General features: G+C 40.7%; 1 protein-coding gene across 5 annotated transcripts in view; it reads left to right on the forward strand.

Moving 5' to 3' along the window:
• PMFBP1 (polyamine modulated factor 1 binding protein 1) overlaps positions 1 to 18,274 on the forward strand; it is a 50,539-nt gene that overhangs the window by 24,296 nt on the left and 7,969 nt on the right. For all 5 annotated transcript variants that reach the window (XM_072817324.1, XM_072817331.1, XM_072817315.1 and 2 more), the window contains exons 6-16: positions 1,463 to 1,633; positions 2,842 to 2,952; positions 6,116 to 6,242; positions 6,343 to 6,500; positions 7,967 to 8,207; positions 10,409 to 10,598; positions 10,757 to 10,910; positions 11,708 to 11,875; positions 12,141 to 12,278; positions 17,361 to 17,525; positions 18,040 to 18,207. In XM_072817324.1, the coding sequence (XP_072673425.1) occupies positions 1,463 to 1,633; positions 2,842 to 2,952; positions 6,116 to 6,242; positions 6,343 to 6,500; positions 7,967 to 8,207; positions 10,409 to 10,598; positions 10,757 to 10,910; positions 11,708 to 11,875; positions 12,141 to 12,278; positions 17,361 to 17,525; positions 18,040 to 18,207 (1,791 nt within the window). The remainder of the gene's footprint in view (positions 1 to 1,462; positions 1,634 to 2,841; positions 2,953 to 6,115; positions 6,243 to 6,342; positions 6,501 to 7,966; positions 8,208 to 10,408; positions 10,599 to 10,756; positions 10,911 to 11,707; positions 11,876 to 12,140; positions 12,279 to 17,360; positions 17,526 to 18,039; positions 18,208 to 18,274) is intronic.

Consider the following 18,274-nt stretch of genomic DNA (forward strand, 5'->3'; position numbering starts at 1 on the left):
AGTTTAATGGAGAAATATCTACTATCCAAACTGGAACTCTTGCTCTTTTCTGGCTATCTAAATCAGTTCATTTCATTGTTAGTGCAAATCATGTGCATGTAGTAACCTTTATGCATGATTTCAGATGACCTAGAAAAAGACTTTTTTTAAATGGTTGTAGGAAAATGGGCATACTCATGCTGATGAGAGTATCAATTGGTATAATTTCTTGAAGGATAATGTGTAATATATACCAAAATTTTAAATATGTCTTAGCAGTCCTATTTCATTAATTTAATCCATACATATACTAAAAAATTTATGTGCAAAAATATTCATTTCAGCTTCATTTTAGAAAAGACCTTGGAAACATTAATTTAATCCATACATATACTAAAAAATTTATGTGCAAAAATATTCATTTCAGCTTCATTTTAGAAAATACCTTGGAAACAACTATTTTCCTATCAATAGGAGATTGGATAAACACACTTAAAAGCAATCTAAAAGAGCCAGAAGTACATGAACTAACGTGGATAAATTTCTAAGACATCTTTTTTAGGAAAAAAAATCCATTTTTATATTTTATTATATGTGCTGCCAAAGCGAGCACTATTTTTATATTTTAAAAGGACAATGTAATATTATCTGTATTATATAAATTCCTTTGTATTATGTAAATGTATACATAAAGGTCTAGAAGTATATGCACAAATTGTCATCTCTGGAGAACACAGCAAGTATGGGATTAGAGGTAGTATAGTCAAAGAGGAATTTAGACTTGCCTATAATGTTATAATGCTTTAGAAAGATAATATATATGTATGTATTACGTGTGTAATTTGAAGTTAATTTTAAAAGAAAAATCAGAAAGACACCTGGGTGGTTCAGTGGTTGTCTGCCTTTGGCTCAGGTCATGATCCCAGAGTTCTCAGATCAAGTCCCACATCAGGCTCCCTGTGGAGCCTCTGCTGTGTCTCTGCCTCTCTCTGTGTGTCTCTAATAAATTAATTAATTAAATCTTAAAAAAAAAAGAAAAGCCAGATAAATCTATGAGCAACAATATGAAAAAATATCCTAAATAAATTGTCAAGTGAAAACATAAAGTTAGAATAGGGTCTTAGAAGACTTTCATTAGTGAAGGAAAAAAAGCAGCAGGTTATATACATAAAATATCCCTGGAAGGATATTTTATCCCAAAATTGGCAACCCAGACTCACAGAGGAGGAGACTTGAGTCATGAAGGGCCAAGCTAGAGGAAGACTAAGTTTCCAGTATATTGCCTTGTGAACTGTTTGAATTTTTTACCATGTATCTGCATTTGTTAACTTTTTTCTTTTATTAAGAAAGATATGATTCATATATATGAACAGAATATAGATCTTTCAGAATACAGAACTAAGAGATTTTCCATGCTCATGATATTCTGAAGTTAACTCAAATATTAAGAACAAAACAAACTCATTATTTCTAAATATCCCAGGATCCTGAGAACAAGGGTGATCATTCAAAGGTGCGTATATACACTTCTTCCTGCATGATTCAAGAGCATCAGGAGACCCTGAAACGACTGTCTGAAGTCTGGCAAAAGGTCTCTGAACAGGATGATCTAATCCAGGAACTTCGAAATAAACTAGCCTGCAGTAACGCTTTGGTAAGTGACTTCAAGAATATTTTTCTGAGGGGATCCCGGGTGGCTCAGCGGTTTAGCGCCTGCCTTTGGCCCAGGGCATAATCCTGGAGTCCCGGGATCAAGTCCCACATTGGGCTCCCCGCATGAACCTGCTTCTCCCTCCTCCTGTGTCTCTGTCTCTGTCTCTCTCTCTCTCTCTCTATCATAAATAAATAATAAATACATCTTTAAAAAAAAAGTTTAAAAAAAGAATATTTTTCTGAAAAAACAAAAATAAGGCCATGAGGAGAGAAAGGAGGGGAAAAGAGTCACATAAAGTAATTTCTTTCACCAAGATTCCTCAAATGTCTTATATGTACTTGTCCCCACCTTTTGTTCATATTCCCCATTGAATGTGAATATGAATATGTCCCCCCAACTGACACTAAGTTTGAGATTCCAAAGAGACTTAAAAATCTCTCACAACAACCTAAGTGTTCATCAACAGGGAAATGGTTGAATTGATTTTTAAAAAATTGTTAAAGAGGGATCCATATTGTAGAATAATATGCAGCCAAGAAAAAGGATTAAGCAAACTGTAAGGACTAAATAGAAGGATATTTGTGATATATTGTTGATAAAAGGTTGCAAAATCATGAAGGGCCATGTATAGTTCAACTCCACTTTTGTTTTTTAGTCTTTGATTATAATATAGAAGTACATACTGTAAATTCCCTATAGTGCCCACTGTCCCCCAGTGGAAATGAGAAAGTGGAGAGATTTCACTAATTTTTGATGTTTGGGTTTTGTTTGAATTCTTTTCAAAAGAAGAACAAAAATTTCATGATTTTAAACTTTTTTTTAAAAGAACATACACATCCACTCACTCTATCAGAAACTTCTTTAATTATTGAACTTTGAATCCCATCCTCTGCTAGTTTAGGTATATCTCTCCATCACAAATTTTAAAGAACCTTCTGCCTCATAAACTGGGTCACACAGAGATTCAGGAGGGAGTCCAAAATGTGGCCACTGACAGATTTCCAACAAACCACTGTCCATGCCTCATTAAACCTTGATGTAAGATTGAGAACCTAATTCTTTCTCTGTTCCAAGCCCACAAAAAGTGTGTGATGGATTGCATAATATTACAACAAACTTAGGCTGAAAAAAGGAACACTGCAAAACAGTACTAGTCATAATCATGTTGCATTGATCATTCAGCATAACTGACCTACACTCATTTATAGGTTCTGGAGCGTGAAGAGGCTTTGATAAAATTACAAGCGGACTTTGCTTCCTATACAGCCACCCACAGACATCCTCCTAGCTCCTCAGAAGATTGTGAAGATATTAAAAAGGTGGGGGAACTTTTGCTTATTTGTGCCTGGGGGGAGATTGAATTGAGTTGGGTGGGTTTGATTCTGGGTTTTCTTGCTTATTTTAAATTTTTTATATTATATTTTTATATTTGTGTGAACTTGGTTGACCCTGCTACAAGGATACTGCATGTAATGTATGACAAGTTCCAATAAATGTGTCTGGCAGTATTCAATTTTATAGCTGAATTTTGGAATTGCATCTGCTTCTTAACCTTTTTCCAACAGTATGCCCAAACAAGACAAAGCCTCTGGCTGGCTTTCTAGTTTCTAGTTGGAGTTGAAAAACACCAAATTTAGGGAATACTATTTATTCAAAATCCTTTTTTTGAAAACTCAATATTTTCAAAATTCAAAGTGATATCAAAAATTGATTCTAATAGTGAGTAAGTATTTAAACCATGTAAACAAATGGCAAAATTTGACCAACTAATAGTCAAAGTTAGGTTCAGTGCTCTCTTAGATGAGATTTTTTTTTTTAATTCTTAGATGAGATTTAAAAAAAATTTTTATCCAGTTAGTTATCTTACAGTGTTCTATTAATTTCAGGTGTATAATATAATGATTCAACAGTTCAATACATCACCCAGTACTCATCATGATAAGTGCACTCTTTAATCTTCATCATCTGTTTAACTTTCAGTTTGTTCTCTATAATTAAGAATCTGTGTCTTTATTTGTCCCTCTCTCTTTTTCCCCCTTTGTTTGTTGTTTCTTAAATTCCACATAAGTGAAATCATACGGTACTTGTATTTCTCTGACTTCTTTCCTTTAGCATAATACTCTCTAGCTCTATCCACACCATTGCAAATGGCAAGATTTCATTCTTTTTGTGACTGAATAATATTCCATCTTCTTGATCTATTCATTAATTGATGGACACTTAGGCTGCTTTCATACCTTGGCTATAGTAAATAATGTTGCTATAAACATCAAGGTGCATGTATCCCTTTGAATTCGTGTTCCTATATTCTTTGGCTAAATATCCAGTAGTGCAATTGCTGGATCATAAGGTAGTTCTATTTTTAACTTCTGGGGGAACTTCCATACTGCTTTCCACAATGGCTGCACCAGTATGCATTTCCTAGGTGAGATCTTAAGTCAGTCATATGCAAACCTGAAGTCCAAGGCAAATCCAGCCACCAGAGGCCATACTGTGGGCAGGCTTGCTAATTCTGAAATAGCAGCAAAGGGGGGTAGCAGGGAGAGTAAACGATACATATAAGCTCTCCAAGGGTCCTCTAGTGGAGGGATGGAGACTCTTCTCTTTCCGGGACTTTCTGATGCCAGAAAGTTTGAGTGAATGAGGAATCAATATTGAATTTTGGAGTTTCTCCTTGGGCATCTGTCAATATTTATTTTATTTATTTATTTTGTCAATATTTATTTTAAAGGTCAGTTCCATGTTATTCACTTCCTGACCTACAGCAAGATCTCATAACATTCCCATTTTTTTGTCTGAAAAATGTCTTTATTTCTTCCATATTCTTTTATTTTTTTCTATAGTGGTTAAAAGCACATAACATTAAATTTATCATCCTAATCACATTTAAGTGTACATTTCAGTCATGTTGTCATATTTACACTGTTGTACAACAGATCTCTAGAACTTTTTTATCTTAAAAAAATGAAACTCTATATCGACTAAAACACTAATGCCTCAGGACACCTGGGTGGCTCAGCAGTTGAGCGCCTGCCTTTGGCCCAGGTGTGATCCCGGGGTCCCAGGATCGAGTCCTGCATTGGGCTCCCTGCATGGAGCCTGCTTCTCCCTCTGCCTGTGTGTCTGCCTCTCTCTGTGTCTCTCATGAATAAATAAAATCTTAAAAAAAAAAAACACTAATGCCTGTTTACCACTCCATTTTTTAAAATGATGCAGATTTCCCCAAGAAACAGAGCACATTTTCCCTTGCCATTTTATGTGTCCTTATCCAATTCTTTCGTGGTACCTGGATATTCTATTGGGAATGGAACTATCCAGATCATGGTCAATGTCAGAAGTCAGCTGGCCTGAGTGAGCCTTTGAACCCCTCAGTGCCCACACCTGGGTCATAGGGTGACCGTCCCTCCTGTCTTCATGCTGCAGTCTGCCCTTACTGACAACTCTGAAATCACATAACTGTCCCTTGATGCCCAGATGACAAACTGCTCCTCCTTGACCATGTGTTTCTACCTTCTCTTAATTATAGCCCGTTATCCTCTCCTTCAGAGTAGAAGCCTAAGTCCCTGCCCAAGGACTACAAGCCCCCCATGATGTGATCACCCATTAACCACTCACCTCATGCCTCCTACTCTCTCCATCACTCAATCTTCTAGCCACATGCCCTCCCCCATGTTCTCTCCCCAGAGTTTGATCACTGGCTAGCTCCCCTGTCTGCAGATACCTACAGAGACTACAATGTGCCTCACTCTCTCACCTCCAGCAAGCCCCAGCTCAGAGGCATCTTCTCAGTGGGGCCAAATTCTCCATTCCATTCATAATGGCAATCCTCTCCTCCCATATGCCTCCATTCTCCTTTTACTGTTCTGTTTCTTCATAGCATCTATCAACTGTTAATATTTTCTACAAGTAACTATTTATGCTCTTTGTCTCACCCCACTATATGGCCAGGTCCTTGGGGGCAAGCATGTTTCTATGTTTTTTTTTCCCCTTTCCCCGGCACCTAGGAAAGTACCTGGCACACAGTAGGTGTCCATCAAAGACTGTTAATTGTAGGACAGAAGGGGTGATGACTCTTGGGCACATTCTGCATGACAGTGACAAGCTGCCATATCCTTTTCCTATTATTTTAATTTGAGATATAATTGACACACCCTAAAATTCATTATGTAAAGTATACAATTCAGCAGTTTTAAAATAGCCACAAAGTTGGGCAACCATCCACACTAATTCCAGAACGTTTTCATTACTCCAAAAGAAATCCCATGTGCATGAGCACTCATTCCCCTTCCTCCCTCCCTCAGCCCCTGATCACTCTGTGTGAAATAGTCACCAAGCTGTTGCCTGGCATTACATTGTATATTGGTTTTGTAATACTAGTCACTCTCTGTCTCTCTGGATTTGCCAATTCTGGACATTTGGCATTTTAGAAAGCATCCTTCCTCCATGTTCTCATCCCACCCTGCTCCTGTCCTCTCTGTCCAGATATTGAAGCACTTGCAGGAACAGAAAGACAGCCAGTGCCTACATGTGGAGGAATATCAGAACCTGGTGAAGGACCTGCGCATGGAGCTAGAGGCTGTGTCTGAGCAGAAGAAAAACATCATGAAGGGTATACTGGGAGTGGGTGGGGGCGGGAGGCAGTGGGGAGAGGCAGAAGGAAGCCAGAGCCCTCCTCTGAGCAAGGAGCACTCTGTCCCTTCCACCTGCAGACATGATGAAGCTGGAGCTGGACCTGCACGGGCTGAGGGAGGAGACATCGGCCCATATGGAAAGGAAGGATAAGGAGGTTGTCATCCTGCAACGGCGGCTGCAAGAGCTACAGATTCAGTTCACTGAGACCCAGAAGCTGGGTTTGAAGAAAGACAAGGTAAGGCAAGAGAGGTTCTCTGGTTAGACCAGCTAACAGGATGGATGTGAGGCCAGAGCTTGGCCAGAGCAGGTCCTGCAGCTCTGCCCTGACTGCGGTTGCCTGGAGAACATCAACATGTAAGCAATGAGACTGCAGGTTCTTTAGGCCCAGACACAGTCCTGAGCACTTCTTGGGGATTTTTCAAAGCACATACTAAATAAATAAAACACCATTATCCAGGGACCTTACAGAGATGTTGACTTTATATGAGGTTTTTCCCCAGCCCTGCAAGGCAGAGACTTTAGGACACACTTGCATCGTTCCTTTATGCTTCTGTTTATGCTCAATTGTTGAAAGAAATTCTTCAAATATTGTGTAGCCTTGTTAAGAGTTTCAAGTGAATTTTAATCGGTAAAATTATAAAAATCTTATGAATATGCAAATCAGGCATTTGAAAAATAGTAATGGAAATATGCCCTAGAAGTTCTGTAGTTGCCAACCTAAATCAAGGTCCTGGGAAAGCCTAGGAAAGGAAGTAAGGACAGAAAGGTTGTAAAAACAATGTAAGCTTGTGTAGTCAGCACGGCTACACTTTTATCAGATCTAGCAGAAATCATCCCAGCTGGTCATTCAGATCTCCTATTTGAAATTCAGAGAGGATTCATTAGTCAAAGTGGAAGTATCTAGAGAGATGACAACAAGAGGCCAGGAGTCTAGGTAAACAGCTTTGAGTCATTCATACATTCATTCAACAAGTATTTTTTGAGCTCCTGTGATATACCAAGCATTGGACAGAGATTTGAATGGAGTGAAGGAGCCACTGAATGGGAGGGCTTGAGGAAGAATATTCCAAGCTGAGGAAGTAACAAGTGTGAGAGCCCTCAGGTGAGAGTCTGCTTAGAATATTCCAGGAGAGGGGATCCCTGGGTGGCTCAGCAGTTTAGCGCCTGCCTTTGGCCCAAGGTGCGATCCTGGAGCCCCGGGATCGAGTCCCACGTCGGGCTCCCAGCATGGAGCCTGCTTCTCCCTCTACCTGTGTCTCTCTGCCTGTCTCTCTCTCTCTCTCTCTCTCTCTCTCATAAATAAACAAAAACAAAAACAAACAAAACAAACAAACAAACAAAAAAAAAGAATATTCTAGGAGATAAGCTGAAGCCGAAAGGGGTAAGGGTGGCAAGAGGTGAGGTCAAACCAGAACATGAGCATCCTAAGAATTGCTGTAAGGACTGTGGCCTTTTTCTAAATAAATGGAGCCAGTAGATGGTTTTGAGGAGAGACAGAACAAGATCTGACTTACGCTTTCAGAAGCCTTCCTCTGGCTGCTGCAGTGGGAACAGCATGACTTGAGGCAGGAAGCAGAGGTAGGAGACTATTTGATATCCAGGCAAGAGAAAATGACTGGGGAGGGCTCAAGACAATCTGTACCCGGCTTCACTGGGTCGCTGCTCAGGCCTCCATCAGCACTCACCCTTTGCTTTCCTCAGCTCCTCCAAGAGAAAGATGAGATGCTGCATGAGCTCGAGAAGGAATTGGCACAGGTTCAGAATAGTCTCATGAAAAAGGAGATGGAGTTGGAGAAGCAGCAACGGATGACGACAGAACTTGAAATCACCATCCAGGAGTTGAAGCAGGATAAGTCCAGGGCAGAGTGTGGGACCCTGCGAGCTGAGATCCAGAAGCTGAAGGACTCTCTCGAAGAAACCCAACAGCAACAGAAGCTGGCTGGTGAGCCCCCCAGCACACAGTGTCTTCACTACACTTCCAACCATCGGGGCTAGAGCAGTCCCCTCCTTTCTCTAAATGCCCACTTCCCCCTTCTTTCCCCACTCATTACTCCAAACCTTCTGGTGATCTCATGGCACATCCCACAGGGTTCACAATGCCCTCTTGAGCTCCTGCACTCACCCCTAACTGGGATGGTGAAGTGCTGAACGCACACACCCACGTTTTTCCCAGCAGCCTTTGATGAAGTTCTCCCCTTTCCCCATCACGAGGAGGACAGGGCTCCAAACTTTGCTTCTGTGCACTGCATTCCTCCCCTCTTCTCCAGGACCTTCATCCTACAGTTTACTCTTCCCTCCCTGGCTTAGACACATTCTCTCCCCTATATTGCCTCCCAATACATTCTTCTCTGTACAGCCTGCACTGTGGGTCATTCCTTGCTCCTCTGCTGAAACTGCTTTCTCAGAGGCCACCAATAACTTCTTGCTCTGGGCATGGAGTTTCCCTTGGGGTGGATGAAAACAATCAGAAATTAGGTACTGGTGATGGTTGCACATCTTTGTGAGTATTCCAGAAATCACTGACGTGAATGCTTTAAAGGGTTAAATGTTATGTTATGTGGTTGACATATCACTTTGTGGGGGGAAGGTGCATAGCGTGCCTCTTTTCCTACCCTCCTTTAACTCTATGTGTGTGTGTTTGCTGTTGGCCTCCCACACTCAACAACTGTTTCTCAGGTTTGGAGACGTAACAGGTCCCTCTTCTTTCACACATTTCACCATTGTTTCCTCTTTTCCCTCCTTCTCTAACAGTAGTCATCATCCACCCTTAAACTCTGCCCTCTTTCCTTTATTCTCAGTCTCAGGACAACTCCATAACTTAGAGCCCCAGGCCTGACTTGGCACCTGTGGTCACTCTTGTCTATAGAGAGTAGCTCCACCTGGGCAACGCACCTTCCCTTCTGACACAGCCTTCCCAAAACTGAACTTTCTCTTCCCTGCTTAAAAAATGAAATTCCTCCTCCTTCTTCCAAGGTATATGGTCATTTCTGTAGTGACACCATCGTTCTTCCAATATCCCCGGCTGAAAAATGGAGACAATGTTGATGTTTATTTTTTTTTAAGATTTTATTTATTTATTCATGAGAGACACAGACAGAGAGAGAGGCAGAGACACAGGCAGAGGGAGAGAAGCAGGCTCCACACAGGGAGCCCAACGCAGGACTTGATTCCGGGTCTCCAGGATCACGCCCTGAGCTGAAGGCGGCACTAAACTGCTGAGCCACCCTGGCTGCCCGACAATGTTGATGTTTAAAACAGAAACCATACTAAAAACTTTAGGACATAGGACCATATTTGGTGTAGAGAAACTCCAGTAAGCGACTTATTTGATGTTTCTCTCTTTATAGCCAGTAGGGGCAAGGGCATGGACTAAAAGGTTATTGAAGGAAGTCTTTCTCCATTTAATACATTCTAATTTTCCTAAAATACTCTTTATGCCAGGTCTCTGCTCAGGAACCCACTAACTTAACTCTAAACATTTCTCTCTGGCTTTCAAAATCCTCCAAAGCTGCCTTCTCTCCCACCACTCACTCAGCTGTCTCCCATAACTCCTTCCCACTTCCCTTTCCAATCAAACCAATCTCTTCCCATCCTCTTCTTATATACCTCTCCATTCTCTTCCCATGCGTTTGTTCTAACAAGCCCCTCATCTGGAATTCCCTTCCTTCTTCTTATTCTCAGGCCCAGTGCAATCCTTGTTCCTCTATAAGTCCATCCCCAACTGTTCTCACCCACTCTGATCTTGCTTCACAGGAGTTCACAGTGAGTGCATGCTTAACGTTACTGTGTTCTCTATGTTATGTGGGCCAGTTACGTCTCCCTCACTAGACTCTAAACTCCATTAGGGTCAGGATTTGTCCCTAATGACAGGATGAGTCACCTAAGAAATACTGAGCAATTTATATTGATTGGTTTAACTTTAGTTCAGAAGCAGTTCATGGCTGGGGGATAGTTGAAGACAGATAATTTAACAGAGCTCCTTAGGAGTGATAATGAGATAGAGAAACGAGGACAGGTTGGAAATTGAAATAAGTCACAAAATGAAGGAACAGACTTTTTAACTGGTTTTATTAGTAATCTGATCTTCATACATACTCCCTTCTCCCATGTACATGTGCCTGGCTTGTCTGATGTGTTCTGTAGCTCAGCAAGCAGCCCAGTATAAGGAAGAGATCCTTCTGGCAAAGAATAACCTGGAGGATGCCCAGAGGAAACTGCAAAGCTACACTTTCCTGGAGAAGCAGAAGACAGAGACCATCCAGGAACTGCAGAGAGAACTTCAGAAGTTGCAGAAAGATTCCTTGATAGCGGGAGAGGAACTCGCACCCAACAGGTACCACCAGGTCACCTCCAGAGAGAGGCTCTCTTGTGAACCAGTCTGGACACTGCAGCAGCTGCCCAGCAATGGGATAGCAAGCCCCGTGCAGCCAGCTCACAATCTGCCAACACAGACACTGAAATCTGTATTCCTGTGGTTGCCATTTGCTTTAGGAAACGGATAGAGGAGCTGACATCAGAACTCTCTGAGGCCCGGAGGAAGCTTGAAATTTCAGAAAAGGAAAAGAGGCAGTTTCAGAAGACAACAGCTGAGCAGGATATGAAGCTGAATGAGCTGCTAGAGCATCTAAAAATCCTTCAACACCAGGTATAAAGGGCAAATAGGTTACCAGCTCAAGCATCTGCTCTGCTTAAGATTAAATATATTAGTCTTTATTTGGGAAGATGCCACCACCAATCCATTCAAACCAATTATCTAGAATCTGTGTTAGAATGTTAAGCCAGCCTATCAACTCTAGTTCCCATGACCAATAATAAGCATTTTCAACAGCTAAACTTAAAAACAGTCAGAGGACAATGTTGGTTTTTTTTTTTTTTTATAGGATTCAGAAGCTATCTTTGTCAGTCATTTTAAAGTCTTCAATCTCTGAATTATTCTTTTCTGTGCTTTTCTAAGTTTCTTTTTAAACTTTGTTCAAAGAGGTTTTTAAGTGGAAAGATTTGGTGAGTAAGCAGGAGAGAAGGTTGATGCTGTGGGAACAGGATCTATAAATAAAATAAGTTGGTATATCTAATTGAACAAAAGAAATATTGCTGAACATCTGGGGAAACTTTTTTTATTATCTATGCTAAATAACCAAGGAGTTGCCCTCATATTTATCTCAGCCATTCTCTTTGCCTGGGGGGGTTGTTTTGTTTTTTAATTTTTTAATTTTATTTTTATTTTTTCATGAGAGACACAGAGAGACAGGCAGAGACATAAGCAGAGGGAGAAGCAGGCTCCTTGCCAGGAACCCGATGTAAAACTCAATCCTAGGACCCTGGGATCATGCCCTGAGCCAAAGGCAGACACTCAACCTCTGAGCCATCCAGGCATCCCTTGTTTTGTTTTTTCAAAAAATATACAGTCTAAGACTGTCTTTCAGGCCAGTCTTTATTTCTCAGCACAGGGAGCAAGCCTCTGCCAAAACCAGTCTAACAGAAGAGCTTCAGGAGGTGACAAGATTACTGGAGGAAAAACGGGAACAGTTGAAAAAGAGCAAAGAACAGGAGAAGTTGCTGGAGCTAGAGCTCGAGACATTCCAACAGGAGGAAAAAAAGAAAGAAAAAATGGTGAGAAGGAGAATCCAGGAAGAGGTGGGGTCATGAATCCAGGGCAAGACTTGAGCCCCACTGAGCCTGGCAGGATACAGAGGCCATGCTCAGAACCTCAGGAGAGAAGGGAGGGAAGGTGAGAAAGGCAAGTGAGAAGGAGAGAGAAGGCCCAGACACCACAGGCTGCAGAATGGAGCTGTGGGTGTGGGAAGGAGGAGCAGGCTTCTGTGAGAGTGTAAGGTAACACCTTTTTTCTGGGCTTTGTTCTCTAATGGGGATGCAGACAAAAGAAAGTTTGAGGATGTTGGAGGAGGAAAATGAGAATGTCAAAGCACAGTTAATGCAATGTTCCACCCAACTGGATTCCTCTCTCAGCAAACAAAACGCCTCCCAGCAAGTCATCCAAGAGCTAAACAATGAGGTGAGTTGATAGAAATTCTGAGGGAGTGAGAAACTTGAACCCTGTGACCCCCCTATAACCCTTGACCTGAAATCAGCACCTATCTCTCCCCAACTAAACGCCCAGCCCATGTGCATCCTGTGATACCTGCAAGCTCCACTTCTCTCTTTGAAGTGGGGGTAACCCCTCCACACCCATTTGCTTAGCTAGAGAAATGTTTCTTCCACATGTAGAAGGTCTTGTTTAATATCTGCTGGAGCTCCCAAACTATACAGGCTTTGGCAGCAAATATTCCACAGCAACATTTCAGACCAGAATTGAGGGAGTTCATCGTGTGGGGCAATTTTCTAGGGAATGCTTCCAAAAATAGTGCCAAGGCACAAAAGGGATGGAAAGGGAGACAGTTATTTATCATTACACAAAAAAAGTTGACAGAAAAGAGTAAATGGCATCTAAATATATGCAAGGCACTATGCTTGAAGTTAGTCATCATTTATTGACTATCCACTTAGATAATTCTTCACATGCCTTCCATCTGCTTTACTCCCAACAAGACATAGATTACTATGATCTTCATTTTACAGGGAAGAAAGGCTGGGGCTCAAGGTAACTGATTAATAAGCAATGAGATGGACCAGTGTTTGAACCTAGAGCATCTAGCTCTAATGCCTAACCTCTTTCCACTTCATCATGAATGGCAATACTTTCCCTAAAACTGAATATATTTCATCTTCCTGCAAGAAACAAATATAGCATCTTGATACGTAAGTCCCTTGGGGTACAAATGAAAGACCAAGCAGCTCTGGTTCCCTTATAATTTAAAAAGAAGAAAAAAATGTTTAAAAAGGAGGAGGAGGAGGTGGGGAGAGGAGGAGGAGAAGAAGAAAAAGAAGGAGGAGTAGGATGAAGATGAGGAGGAGGACGAAAAAGATGAGGATGAGGAGGAAGAGGACGAAGAGGAGGGGAGAAGGAGGAGGAGAAGAAGAAAGAGGAGGAGGAGGAGAAAAAGAAAGAAGAGGAAATGTTCATCTTAAAATATTACAGACTATACAAAGTATAAGAACAGCACTGCCCAATGGAATTTTCTGTGATGATGGGAAAGTTCTGTATTAGACCTTTCTAAGATACTATATCTACTATCATATGTGGCTGTTGAGTGCTTGGAATATGGCTTAGTATGACTTAGGAACTGAATTTTAAATTTTAATATTAGCTAATTTTTAGTTTTATTTAAATGTAAATAGGCTTGTGCGGCTAGTGGCTACCATATTAGACAGCACAGAAACTAGTATTTCTGGAGTTTTGTACTCCAGAGATAAAAATCTCTCCTTTGCTGCGGTCCAAAGTTGAGCTCTGAGTCCCTGAGATCCCCAGGGAATCTCCCTGAATATAAGAGATATTACCTAATTACTTAATATTGGCCTATTATCATGTTTGCCAAAAGAAAGATGGCCATGTAAATGTGGAAGTAAAGGATTAATTTCAGAATTCCTTTGATGGAAATCAGGACACTAGAGGGTTTGTGTGTGTGTGTGTGTATGCCTGTTCAACTTTTTAAAAGCATACCTCATATATAGTAGCAGTATTATTAGCTGAAACAATCGTTAGAAAGAGGCTTAATGGGCAGCCCTGGGTGGCTCAGTGGTTTAGCGCCTGCCTTTGGCCCAGCGTGTGATCCTGGAGTCCTGAATCAAGTCCCATGTTGGGCTCCCTGCATAGAGCTTGCTTCTCCCTCTGCCTGTGTCTCTGCCTCTCTCTGTGTGTCTCTCATGAATAAATAAATAAAATCTTTTAAAAAAAGAAAGAGGCTTAGTTTTGCATTCTAAAGTGTATTTTCTTTTTTTTTTTTTAAAGATTTTATTTATTTATTCATGAGAGACACAGAGAGAAAGAGAGGCAGAGACATAGGCAGAGGGAGAAGCAGGCTCCATGCAGGGAACCTGATGTGGTACTTGATTCCAGGTCTCCAGGATCACACCCTGGGCCGAAGGCAAGTGCTAAACCACTGAGCCACCCAGGGATCTCCCCCTAAAGTGTATTTTCTTTCGCCAATACTCCACTATCTCAATTTTTAAAGTTACCATGTGAAAACAATAGATCTTGAGGTTTTTTTTCCTCTTTGATTCTAGGACATTTTTCCACTATGTTTTATGATTAATTACTAAAAACAATTAATTTTCTAATTAATAAATTAGAAAGCTAATTTATTTTACATATTTATTCTGTATTTGGACTTCTTACTGAACTCACTTATAAACAGTAGTTTTTCAGTTGCTTCTCATGGATTTTCTAGGTGGATGATTAGATCATTTGCAAGCAACAAAAATTCACTAAACCTCTAATATTTATTCTTATTTTATTTTATTTTGCCTATTGCATTAGACAGTACCTACAGTTTTGTGTTCAAGAGTAGCATCTTTTTCTTGCTTTTAACATTAATGGAATCCATCTGTTTTAGTATGATGTTCTTTGTAATGTGGTGATTAAAATTAACTAATTGATCCTAATTTTGGCTCATTCTTACATTCCCAGTATGAATGCTGTGTGTCATGTATTACTCTTTTAATACAATACTTGGAATGTTCTAGGAAATAAAGTTAAGGCCAGTTTGACTGGAGTGTAGTAATCAAAGAGGATACTGGTATAGGATGAGAGTAGTAAGATAGGTAGGGGTGGACATTGTGGCCTCTGTTAAGCAATTTGGGGTTTTATTCTAAGAGCAATGAAAAGACACTGATGAAATTTCCTTAAAGGGGCAGGAGAGATGATTTGATCCAAGTTTTCAAAATATAATTCTGACTAATGTATGGAAATGGATTGCAAAGAGGGGAAGGTATGGAAGTGAGAGATCCAGTTAGAAGGCTGTTGCCATTCAAACTAGACTGGCATCAGTGAAGACAGAAGTTAGCAAATCCATGATGTGTTTTGGCAGCAGAATTGACAAGACTAATGATGGAATGAATGTGAGAGGAAGCAAGGAATCAAAGATGACTTAGTGAAACTCACCTATAATACTGTTAGGCCTATTGCCTTTGCAAGGGAGAGATTATATCTTTATGAAAACTTTTATTAAAATTATTTTATTGTCGGGCAGCCCCGGTGGCGCAGCGGTTTAGCGCCGCCTGCAGCCCAGGGCGTGATCCTGGAGACCCGGGATCGAGTCCCGCGTCCGGCTCTCTGCAGGGAGCCTGCTTCTCCCTCTGCTTGTGTCTCTGCCTCTCTCTCTCTCTCTCTGCATCTCTATGAATAAATAAATAAATAATATTTTTAAAAAATTTATTTTATTGTATGATTTACATATATCTGTATATAGGTTTCCATTATCCTTCTCCAAGCTAAACCACTGATGTTAGAGAAATTTAAAATAAACTCTCTGAACTTTATTAAACTAAAGCCAATGGGCTTTTAGTTTATAACAGCTTTCTCAACGTACCCCTTTTCTCCTTAAAAAAAAAAAACGCACCTCTCCTTTGTTTCCCAGACTTGCCTATGGTTTTGCCACAGCTTCTTTGTCCCAGATTGTAATTCTTTTTCATACCCAAATAAACCCATCTTTTGCTGGTAAATTTTTAAAAATAAAAGCAATAAATATATAATACAAATAATAACTAACATATATTTATTACATATAAATAATACAAAACCAATGAATTAATTAAGCTTCTGTTTTAGCTGCTAGCATCATTGTGACTTATGTCACCACCCTTCTTTTTGTTATCCTTCCTCTGACATTTCCTGATTTGACCACCAATTATCAAGTACTTACAGTGAATTGCCATTTCTTCACTGATTCACCAGGCTTACTGGGCAGACCCAGTGGACTCCACGTTTTCAGAAGTCCCCAAAAAAGATGTTCTTTTTCCAGAAGACCAAATTATTTAATCTTCAGGAATAGTTTCATTCCCAGGACATGTAAATACAGGGTCAGAAGTACAATTTAACACTTCTCATCTCACCAATTCCTAAAGTTGAAAATACTCAAAATTCCAACTGAAAAAATAATAAACTTCAAGCATGGAGCAGTTACTGAAGAAAACCCAGTGGAGTGTGTTTCTGTGGATGTGGTCACATAGAGGATGAAGGTATACTAAAATATCAAAGATAAAATACCAAAGAACAGAAGTTGGGCATGTGAATTTCTTTTTTTTTTTTTTTTTTTTTTTTTTTTTTTGGGCATGTGAATTTCTAAGGTCTTCCTTCTGCTTCCTGACTTGGAAGTAGATCTCTGCCCTATATTTAAAAGTATTTAATAACATGTTTCGTTACTTAGCATGTCCATGATCATATTCATAGCTATAAAGCAGTTTACACACTATTAAGCCCTTTTTACCTGTATAATCTCATTTGATCTTCACCAAAACTCTATAAATTCTTGAAAGTAACTGGTTTGCAGGAGAGGAAACTGAGGCTCAGAGAGATTAAGTAAATGACAGAACACGACCTCTAATCCAGATCTCAATTCTTTTTAACTACAGTATAAATACTCATTACTAAGTTTAAGACACAGACTTCAATTTTTAAACACGCTTCTACCAGAACTACATGTTCACTACATCCCTAATTCCAAATATTGCCATATAAAACATTTCATTCAGTCAAAAAAATTATTTAGTATTTATTGAGCATGTTATGTGCCATGCTCTGAGTTATAGGCAGTGGAGATACAGCAGTGAAGGAAGCATACACAGTCCTGCTTTCATGGTACATCAAGTCTAATGGATTATGTAGGGAATTAAGGAGACATAAAACACACAAACAAAATGCTATAACATGGTTCCTAACCTAGAATTGAGCTCCAGATCTTTATTAAAGGCTATAGAGTCTGTGAAAGGGATTATTCATGTACTCCATACATCATGGCCCAGGACTGCCAATATTCCTTGTATGTGGCGGGAGGACCTGCTAACTTAGAAGGGGAACTGTGGGGCAAGAGGTGCAGAAGAGCCTGGAAAGGGCAGCTGTTCTTTTTATAACAGTGAGGGGAGGGTATGGGCCTTACACAGACTGTTCTGCATGTTAGTGCAGAGAGAACAGAGCCCGGCTCTTATCCATTTCCTGTAGACATAGAGGATGCCTCTTACAGTGATTTTCCCCCTCCAAAAGCTAGTCCTTCAGAAGGAAGCCTTAGAGAGTCTACAGATCCAGCTGGACAAGGCTGTGCAGAAGGAGAAGCAATATATCCAGACCATGGTCAGTAAAGAAGCCTATGAGGAGTTGTCCCGGAAGTCAGCCGCCTGCCAAGATGACCTGACACAAACTCTTGAGAAGGTAAGCCATACCCTCTCATCTCCAGGGCTCTTTAGGGTAAAGAAACGTCAAAGTATCATGGGAAGTGTAAGAGTCAATCCTCTGCACAACTGGCTGTCACCAGGACCATCTGCAAACTCTTGCATGAGCTAGAATTTCCTTCCAGAGAAGGCCTGCCTCCTCTTGGTGAGACTTCTTTTTTGAGGAGAACAGGAAAGCAAAGATGGAGGCCAAATCCAATGAGTCTACCGACAGGTAACCAGGGACAAAGTTTTCCCAAAACCTAGTGCCGATCATGCCTAGCTGATCAGTTCAGAGAACTGGAAAAAAAGGAAACAAGGTAGGGGAAGGAGGATGTAGAAAATCAACCACTGTCACTTCCCACCCCTCTCTGGGACACTAGGCAAGTGACCAGGTGTCTGTGCCACCCTGAGCAGAGGATGGGGAGACACTGGAACCCTGCCCCATTTGGCACTCAACAGAATGGGCCAAAGAACTGTGACAGCCATTCTCATCCCCTTTGTCTTTATGGAAGCTCAATCATACGACCTCAGAGACCAAGAGTCTGCACCGAAGCTTGGCACAGGCTCAAGAGAGGAAAGTTCAGCTGGAAGATGAAATCATTGCTTACGAGGAGAGGATGAAAAAGCTCAACATGGAATTAAAAAAACTGCAGGGCTTCCAACAGCAGAGCGAGCTAGAGGTGAGAAGCAGCCAGGAGCTCGGAATGCCTTCCTGTTCCAGGTCCCCAAACTCTCCTCTTGCCCCCA

The sequence above is a fragment of the Canis lupus genome, chromosome 3 (assembly GCF_048164855.1).
Source record: "Canis lupus baileyi chromosome 3, mCanLup2.hap1, whole genome shotgun sequence".
NCBI classification, from domain to species: Eukaryota; Metazoa; Chordata; class Mammalia; order Carnivora; family Canidae; genus Canis; species Canis lupus.